Raw genomic sequence first — 9840 nt, forward strand, 5'->3', positions numbered from 1 at the left:
ATCAGCGTCCTAAGATTACAAATAACGATTTCAACTGTGTTTCGGTTTTTTTTAATGTTTAAATTGAAATCATTTGAATTAGTGCCGATTAGCGCAGTCAGTTCCGCGGATTTATTGGCAACTGCTGAAGAATAAAAAAGGCTTTCACATACACAGTAGCAAAACAATAAAATAGTAGAATATCATTTAACATTCGTGAAATGATATGGTCATGAAATGATGTCATGGTCAGGAAATGATATGGTCATCCAGTGCCCAAGTAACCACGTGATAGAAGGCTGGCAGTTCAATCTAAGCGAACTACACTCACTGTTCGTACACTGAAGAAGCGAGAGTAATGAAATAAAAAAAATTACACAAAGTCCTATGACGAGCCGTTCGTGCAAAAAGGTTGCATGTATGTTATGTTACTTATGTTATGTTTGTTATGGTTGTCATGTTACTTGTGTTACGCTTGTTATGTGTGTTATCTTACTTATGTTGCGTTGTTATGAATGTTACCGTACGCATGATACTATTTTATGTTTGATTTCAAATTATTTCCAATCATGACATTTAATATTAATAGTGTCATGATCAGAAATAAATTCACTGGAGCAAAGTGCAAGTACAAGATACAGTTCACATTAAAATAGCAATTGTCGCGCGAAGTCATCGGATAGTTTTGCCGCAAGAGTTGGTGATAGAAACTAAAAAAATTATTAAAATTATGCTGATTTTACTGGACCAAAAGTAATGGTTTATGCCCTGTGGCTGTTGTTAAATAGTAGAAATTCAACAGTGCTCGTATACCTAATAATTCGTATACTGTCTAGGAGACCCTGACAATTTGTAATTTGTAAGACCCTAAAAATTTGTAATCTGGCAGGATTGACATAAGAACGTCTGCTTCCCTTACGTACTTCCGTCGGTGGAAGAGTGTACGGCTAAAGCCTAAAGCATCATCCACAAGTTACAACATCAGCAGCAGCAGCAAAGTTACAGCAGAAAAGCCCGTACTGCAGTAACATTGTATAATACTCGCAAAGTACTTTGTAGTATGCAGTACATACTATGTAATCATCTGTTTTTGTATTGCTACGCCCAGTGGACCACAGCAGATGGAATTATTTTTTTAGCATACTATGGTAATATCTTTCCAAATCAAAATTTTCTGAATTTACACCCGGAAAATGTGCCCTGGTCAGAGTTTACATTTCACCGAAATTTGATGAGCACGTTTCAGTACAGAAAAAAGCTTCAAAAAGAACTGCTTTTAAAAACTTCAGCTAGTAATTCAAAGTTTCTTAAAATTATTATTTTCTGAAAATTTATAGCGATTCTTACAGTAAAACCCTGTGTTGGAATCGTTTGTTACGCGCCAGTTGACCTTTGTAGATAAATTTACCACTACAGAGTACAAGCCGGATGATGAGCACGATTAAATACAGCGAAAAACGTAACTTCGTGGGTTAAGTCAAATTACACAATCCGGCGCACCACGCCAAAATGTTTACGCTTTACATGCATTTGCTATGGTTAGTGACCGCTAAATGTAATGTAAAAATAAATGTTGGAGGCATTAAGCATAGAATAAAAACAATTATAGAATTTATAATTATAAAAATCAAAAACCAATTTGTATACTGTTGGTGTTAAATGCGTCTTGTGAATATTGCAGTGTAGTGGCCATCGTCTCAAGCGCCAACAACGCACTCAGTATGCATGAGTCAGCCTGATTGCGAGCGATATCTTTACGAGCTTATCATCCGGACCGGCTTGTACATACTCATGTACAAGCCGGTCCGGAAAATTAGTACTTTTGGGGAAAATAAATTAGAATAAGTTTTTATTTTTAGTGAAACTTCTAGCAACCCTTGCCGAAAAATCTTTCGATGACTTCGCGAAGGACTTGACATTTCAATATTATGATCTAGGAGTCCATGTATGGCACGTACCGGTATTATCTGTACAGTATTATGATACCGTTTGCCCGTAGCCACACCAAAATTGTACGTGCGTGCAAAAGTAAATTTGGAAGACTTCTCGCTCTGAATTTGAAGCCAATATAGTAATATAATATAAAGGATTTAAAATGAAACACATAACAGTATTATGCGTAACATTGCGTTATCAACGTAAATAACATACATAACAAGCGTAACATGAGTAACATGGCAATCATGACAAGCTTATCATAAGTAACATAACATACATAAAACCTTTTTGCACGAACGGCTCGTCATAAAGTCCTCTAGGCTTCTGCCGGTCAAGTCAGCTATTAATGATTAACTGGGTTGCGGCGGCTCTGAATCGCTGCAGAGCAGCCAAGGTTTGCATTCCAAATGCCGCTGCCGTCTGGCACAGAAAGACGTCGTTGGTCTGCTGCTTGAAAAAGACTTGCGAAACAAAACGTGCGCCATCGCATACAATAACAATAGGGAAACGGAGTACATGTGGACTACTCTTCCACTCGCATTCAGATACACTTACGCTCTACACTCAGCCCATATTCGTTTTGACCAGTCCGAGCGATTTTGCTCTCTCCTGTGTCTTTTGATAGGGAGCAGGGAGCGCAGCAGACGACCAGGACCTACATGTTCAAAAAGGCGATTTGGACCGGGCTGCAGAGCGTTGCAGAGGACGGTCTGCAGGCCAGACGGGGTCTGACTCAGACCGCTTGCCATTTTTATTGCCTCTGCAATGCAAACTATCCCTGATTTGTAGCGATTTGAGAGCCGCCGCAATCCAGTTACTATTGTATTGGTTTTGCCACATGCACAATGCTGACTGAAAGCGTTCGCTGCAACGTGGTATGGTGTCTGTATCGTATAATGATTTTTACCTGGCAAGTAGAAATTAACACGACGTGTACAGTTTATGCACTCATGTAGCTGTATGGTACACGTTTCATGCAATGCAGTATTATGATCCCGCAGCGCTAAGCCGATGTCTCATCAGCCGGTCAATGCCAAGACAATCTACAGCAGAACAACACTAACTGTACAAAGTGCAATGCGCGATAAAGATCTGATTTATGAGCGCAATACACCCTTTCGCTTTCTTAATTCTGCTGTGTAACTTCTCCGACTGAACAATAATTTTCTCCACGTATTTAAGCCGTATTCTTTCGTCCGCATTACCGTAGATCAGCCAGTCTTGAACACTTACAAGATTTTACCAGAGATTTGTAAACATTTTCTTACGAAAATGAACAACGTGACAGTGTTTGTGGCCTTTTCTTTATTGTCCTGTGTTTTGGCTGGAGTTCAGGTGGACACAATAACGAACGGGGACGGTAAGAATTCTCTGTTTTGTTCTCCACAATGATTATTTACTATATCCGATTCTGTGTTGTAGGAACAAATTTTCCCCAGACGGGACAAACGGTGACTGTCCATTATACCGGTACGTTCCCCTAACTTATGCATATGTAGAAATAAATAATTCATTATAAGAATTTCAAGCTGATTGTAGTTGCTAACGTTTACTGCATTTTTGCTACGAGTACAGTACTAGAGCAAAATTAATTATATTTAGGGACGTTAACGGACGGGACCAAATTTGACTCCTCGCGCGATCGAAATCAGCCATTCAGTTTTCACATCGGACAAGGCGAAGTCATTAAGGGTCAGTTAGGATTATATTTCTACGGAATTTATTTTAGTATTTTGAACCGGCTCGTGTCTGCAGGTTGGGACGAGGGTGTTGCCCAGATGAGTTTAGGGCAGCGCGCTAAGCTGACCATTTCATCGGATTATGGCTACGGACAAGCCGGCATTCCGGGCGTGATCCCACCGGATTCCACTTTGATTTTTGATGTGGAACTGCTCGGTATTCAGTAGAAATTTTTATGGCATGTTTCTTGTTATGTTTCGCGCACTTTGCGAAATATTTTTGTTATAATTTTGGCCTGGATGGTTTTTATTCTCTTGGGTTAAACGCGTTGTTGTTTTTGTTTTGCTTTAAAACTGATGTTTGCTACTGGCTTTTGTTTGTTATTTTCTACGGAAATTATCTTACCGAAAAATAAGCAGGTAACATAAAAATAAGGGAAATATCTCTCATCCACAAGAAAAAGGTAATTTCTGATGGCATAAAGACACCGCGAACGAACAATTCGGTCAAGGAAGAAATTACACGGATTGCACACAAATTTTCTGGGTGTCGCTGGATACTGGGCTTTGCACGGGACAGCATTTGGTCCCTTCCTCACACATGGCATCATCTTGACAAAAGTTAGAGCAGCTGGTAAAGTGCATTTGTGCTGTGGACGGACTGGGGCAGGTTCCTGGGCGGTTGCGCGCTACAACGAGCAAATATAGGTAAGTGCATTAATATAACTTCATCCTCGTTATTCAGTTGACTTACAGGCACACTGGGATTTTAGCGTGCAAATTCCATAATCGCAGCGATCTTTAACGCGTATACAATCGGTAGTCGCTGTGCATTTTGTGAACTACAACCGCAATTCAAAATTAACAATAGCATTTCAGGATATTTATTTCGGCAATAACAGGCTGTGCATAACCGTCCACGATACTTGCCATGCAGGGATCTGTAAAACAACCGGTTTGTTAAGCAGATGCTATTTAGAGATTTCGAAGTTACGTTAGCGGCACATATGTAATGCCAAAAGCATTTACGAAAGTACGCAAGCCTTCAGCAAAAGGATAACTTTGATAGATCGTCTAACCAGCGTTGGCTAAATCGCAGACGGCGATGGGATAGCAGATTCCACCGGTCCTGTTACTGCACCAGTAGCTCATATACTGGCTGCAGTTCTTTCCATTCGCACATGTCACATTCTGCGAACAAATAAATAAATACGAGTATAACAAAAATCCTATAGGTCTGAGCCATTCCCAAAAAATCAGCTTAAAATCGTATGCTATGTGTATAATCCTATTACTGCCGGTTGGTGGAGCCAAGTAGCTGCAACTGAAACGAAGTTTTAGAATTCCGTGTTCTTAATGAACATGCATGTGCGTACTTCACAGACATTGGGCAGAAGAAAGGAACACGCATCTGCAAAGGAAGAAATTATTCCGATTGTTGAGAAGGACTATCTATTGTAGACGTACCAATATTGTAGAACTGGAAACTCATTAAAAGAATAGCACTGAATCCAGTGAAACACAATGCACGTGTTAAACTCATTCTTTGGCTGTGCTTTTCAAAGCCCTTAAACACAGAGTGAAGGGCGAGCGATTGAAAATCTGATTAATTTACAGATTAATCAACGATTATAAATAACATAGGGTGTCTATCAGAAATAGCTAGCTGTTCAAGTGGTCGAAGTCAGCGTAAAACTAGCACACACTCGAGCGCATATGCTTTCCCAGACTAGAATAATAGATCACCGATACATGTGCGAATGTTTTCAAGCGGCTTTTTTATTACGCTCGCGGCTGTTTTGTGTTTTTTTTTCTATTTCTTTGTATTGTATAGCATGTTGCTACTTGGCGAAGGTAAGCCACACAGTTATCGTGCGTTTCTACTAATATGGACAACAGGTAGTTTAGCAGCCATAGATATATTTTAATATTGTAAAACTTGGCACCACGCGATGCAAAAGAAATGCAGGGTTGGCATGGTAGTAATAATGCGCAATATTTTATTCAGTAAACTTGTTCTAGTTGCAAAAATCTAGCCAAACTGGCTACCAAAGAATTCCATTTAAATTGAATTTCGTTTAGAACATGGAGAACACTGATATTGGCGGCGGCCGCGCCGCTCGTTGGCAGGGAAGAAAGAGAAGAAAGAGTCGTAGAACTCCATGCTATGGATGACCTTGGATCGGTTACATTAAACACAGCTCGCCGTGTACTCGTCACAGCGTTCCTCACGGTGGTCGCCAAAGTAGTGGACGACATCATTGCTTTCGTTGCTGGCGCTGTCGAACGCGCTGTGGAAGTGGTGACCTTTGTTTTCATTTCCACAAGATTCTCATTCGTCTTATTTCGTGGCGTAGTGGTATAGTTAGAGGAGGAGTTATTTCGGCATGAACTGATCAGTGGTGTATGGTCAGCAGGGAGATCGTTGGGAGAATTCCAAACGTTAGTGATCAACGGTCCCTAAAAAGATACCGTTGCATTTTAATGGAGTGATCCTTTTAATGTAACGACTGCGAAGTCTCACATTACCGATGTTACTGATTGTCGTATACAGCGCGAAACAATCTGCGTGCCGTTTTCTTTGGTCACACTCGGCGAGGTGTTGCACGTGGTCAGTCCGACATCATTGACGTACGCCCATGTCGGCAGAATTGGGAATATCATAAGGAACGCTCGACATCTTTCACTGGTATCCGAAAGCTGAAGAAAGACATGTGCAAAATAACGCAAATTTATCATGCTCATACTCGAATTGCAGAATGTGAATCATATTTGTGCAGTACCTGTTTAGCATATTCACACTCGAGAAACAACTCGTCGCCCTGCAACCATACAAATTTGAACGCCATGATTTCAGTTTTATCCGGGCGGAAAACTTCCGAAGCGGCAATATACCCGATGGAGAATTGTTGTACGGGGCGGTCGCCGTCCTTCTTGATACGTGTAGTCGTAGTGATTGTCTTTGGCGACTGGGTTCAGTTCGGTTCCGTTGCGGATATGCCGCAGCAGCATCCGCCTACCTAATTTAATGGTCTTCGAAGCTCCGGGCCGCCAGGAAACCGATTATGAAAACTGTACCTGATACTTCCGCATCGAGGACGACGTCGGCAATGTGGATTGAACGTCGCGCCAGTCCCTACACGTATTATGTTGGTAGCACGAGAACGAACTTTTTCGATGGATTACTTACGGATTGAGTACAAGATGCAGGACATCGGGTCACTGCCACGAGATCCGTTACATTTGCCGGAGCGGTAAACGAATCCATATCTGTAAAAATTATGTTACTGTTAGGGAAACAAGGTCGATTATAACCATAACCGGAAACAAATACCTGGGCGGTCGGTGTATTGCAAGGTGAGAAAACCGGCATCGAATTGTCGGATATCTGATGAAATCACGAGCGATATTCCTGAGCTATCCAAATAATCTGTAACAAGAAGAAATTTGACGCTGATAAACAATTCAATCGCAGTAAACAGCACCGGCACTGAGAAAACCGGTGTAAAAAAGTCCAAGCCGGCACAAGCCGTTGGTTGAATGATGCTTTACCGATGGGTAGATCGTTTTGATAATCGTTCTGCAGAAGAATATAGCGGTTATTCATCTCTGGATTGATGGGAATTCCCGCTTCTTCCGGAAGATAAAAGATCTGCAGTACGTTCAAACTATGTGTTATGTACTATTGTTTACGCTAAATGATTCTTACATCCCTGCCACGCCCTGCGACCGCCAGAACCATCGTACACTGGTCGCGAAGCATCACTCGATACTTTTCATTTTCCGCCACTGAGCAATCAAAATCCTTTGTGGGAAACGTATCGTTGACAAGTGGACTGCAGATATAAGCAACGGATCGCTGAAGAATATTCTCATTTCCTTGTGTCAAAATCGGGACAATCTACCGAAATAATAATGTATGTATATTCAATATTTTTAAATTCAGGTTAAATGTTTTCTCACAGCCGTGGCATGATATTTCACCGCCAGGGATGGAAGTTTAATTAGGGCACAGTGTGATTTTTGGCCGATATTTGCCGGAATGGCTACCTTGAATGGAAACTTTGTGAAAATCGACCAACTCTTAAATAACAAAATCTACCTCATCAACCAACAGCCACCTGATGCTTAAAAAGCTACCTGATCGGCAGTTAAATCCAGGCCTCCGCTATTTGGATCAATGCGGACGCTGTCCGTTAAATTTTCATTGTACGGTTCTGCCAAGAGATTTACGGCTATGCGTTTTGCCGATGCCCAGCTAAAGGTATTGCCGTCAACGATACTGAGCGTCGTAGCGTTGGACATGTAGTGCAAATACGCAGTGTCGCCCTAAACAGCAAAGAACAAATGCATCTGTTAAATCGTTTTGCAAATAATAATTATAGTAATGCTTATAAGACTAGATCATTAATTTAAATTGATACTACAGTACAGTTAGTAGTTAAACTAATACAAGCAGGGAAAAGTTCACCGTTATGGATAAATCTTGACTGTCGCATGTTTCCAGTTCTCTCGTCAGCCGGACGGTGAAAAGGCTGGTGTTGCTGACTGTGGCATTCCAGTCTTGATGTTTATCTAACCGAACGATACCGTCTGATCCAATCCAATAATCCTATAAATAATACATAATAAAATTTAATAATACAGAAAAATGCCTACTTTGGCGATCGTTTTTTAAATTTTTTCGAAAATTAACCTTTGCTGAAACGTTGGTAACTGAAGTTGAGCAGGCAACAAAATCAATGGGAAGATCTTCATGTGGATGACTGATTCCCAAAGCAAACCAGTCAGGTGGTGTCGTGTTATACGATACAATCAGCTCGATATGCGATGTATTATGTAGCAGTTGAATCTGCACTCCCGTATCAAAATTTGCCAAAGTGAAAGCAGTAATCCGTAAAATCCAATAATCCAAAAAAATGAATAAACTGACTAATTTTATAAGCATTCTTATACAATTTTTGCGGCAACAACAGCGTCTTTTTTGTGGCACAAAATCTGATGGATTTTTTGACAGTCGAAGATGCGGTACATTGCATCCGGCGTGGTGTTGCTCGCCGGATGACAACGCTAACGATGGAATACAATAAATGGTGAGTATATGCTGATGGTGACATTTTCCAGATCCGTTTACATCTGATTATGCCATTACAAAAGCATGATGATACATGCCGCAACGGTATTCAATGCAAATCTAACTACAAGCATTAAGCATTTTTTATTGCGTTTGTTGTTTAACCAAACACTGCCGTACTGACGATATTTACACGTCGGTTTGTCAAACACCTCATAGTCGGCGCAGTGCACGACAACAGCTACAACGCTGCTGCGCTATACAATCAAAATTCCAGCGATGAATTTCATCGAAAATACTGAAGGTTCTTACAAAATTTATTAGTTTCAGTTGGGAAAAGCCGTGAAAACATTAGCCAAATCCGTTGCATTGGCATCCAGCCGGCTGCGGTCCGCAGTTACCGGCATTTCCCAAGTTTCCACCGAAACAAGCCCACCACGCTCCACAAGCAAACGTACAGGCCCAGTCTACAGAAGCAATTCTGTACAATATATCTAGCGTTTGTTTCGCTAATAAGGAAGTTTCAAATACTGTTTTGAAACCTTACCAAATCGACCGTTAGCATCGAACTGCGGCTTCACATCTGGCGCCACCGGCACGGAAACAACGCAGGAAACGGCCAACACTAGTAAAGGGCAACAACAACGCGGGCGTTCATTCTGGAGATTACGACTAAAAAAGCAGACCACTGTTAAAAAGGTTGAAAATTAAAATTAACTCAGATTTTATATGCTGACGAAAGATGTACTTACATATAACTTCTAGAAACAAAACAACTAAAACCGTGAAGCGAAAACGGGTTAGAAGTCAAGGAAGCGAGCAGTTCTATGAAATTTAAATTACAAATATATACATTGGGTTTCTGGGTTCCGCGCTTTTTATATGGCGTTAGTTGCGGATGTTTGTGCTTCGTTTTGGGTTGGTGTTATCGCGCGTCACTGTCAACAGTGTAGTAAGCCGTCAGAAATTTCCTACATAAATTATTGTTATGCGGCGCTGATAGGAACCGGTGCTATCTGTTTCCGGGCCGGCAAGTCTTTAGCATGTTTTAATAACAAGGTCGATAAGTAAAGATTTTAAATTCGCCTGACGCACCGTTTACGGCAGTAAACAATGGGCCGAAATAAATTAATTTCAAGCGATAATCTGGAAGACATTGTTGCTGTTAAG

The 9840-nt window shown here is 41.0% G+C and overlaps 3 protein-coding genes across 3 annotated transcripts; 1 reads left to right on the plus strand and 2 right to left on the minus strand.

The window, feature by feature from the left end:
• The first annotated feature begins 3045 nt into the window (after positions 1-3045).
• LOC129596980 (peptidyl-prolyl cis-trans isomerase Fkbp12-like) lies at positions 3046-4046 on the plus strand. The gene is made up of 4 exons (XM_055494384.1): positions 3046-3277; positions 3340-3387; positions 3520-3609; positions 3673-4046. Exons 1-4 carry the CDS (start codon positions 3190-3192, stop codon positions 3822-3824), a joined length of 378 nt encoding a protein of 125 aa, XP_055350359.1. The 5' UTR covers positions 3046-3189; the 3' UTR covers positions 3825-4046.
• A 310-nt stretch (positions 4047-4356) lies between these two features.
• Positions 4357-5315, minus strand: LOC129596981 (uncharacterized). Its single transcript, XM_055494385.1, has 4 exons — positions 5064-5315; positions 4973-5007; positions 4676-4787; positions 4357-4537 (listed from the first exon to the last, which is right to left on the minus strand). The coding sequence occupies exons 1-4, from the start codon at positions 5137-5139 to the stop codon at positions 4458-4460; spliced, it is 303 nt and encodes a 100-aa protein (XP_055350360.1). The 5' UTR covers positions 5140-5315; the 3' UTR covers positions 4357-4457.
• Positions 5316-5510: 195 nt separating this feature from the next.
• Positions 5511-9582, minus strand: LOC129596982 (DBH-like monooxygenase protein 1). The gene is made up of 15 exons (XM_055494386.1): positions 9423-9582; positions 9218-9342; positions 8293-9137; positions 8068-8208; positions 7737-7925; positions 7560-7646; positions 7306-7497; positions 7149-7248; positions 6931-7026; positions 6787-6866; positions 6675-6732; positions 6492-6616; positions 6380-6418; positions 6126-6296; positions 5511-6056 (listed from the first exon to the last, which is right to left on the minus strand). Exons 3-15 carry the CDS (start codon positions 8542-8544, stop codon positions 5601-5603), a joined length of 1986 nt encoding a protein of 661 aa, XP_055350361.1. The 5' UTR covers positions 8545-9137; positions 9218-9342; positions 9423-9582; the 3' UTR covers positions 5511-5600.
• Between the last annotated feature and the right edge of the window lie 258 nt (positions 9583-9840).

The sequence above is a fragment of the Paramacrobiotus metropolitanus genome, unplaced genomic scaffold (assembly GCF_019649055.1).
Source record: "Paramacrobiotus metropolitanus isolate TYO unplaced genomic scaffold, Prichtersi_v1.0 Parri_scaffold0000098, whole genome shotgun sequence".
Taxonomy (NCBI): Eukaryota; Metazoa; Tardigrada; class Eutardigrada; order Parachela; family Macrobiotidae; genus Paramacrobiotus; species Paramacrobiotus metropolitanus.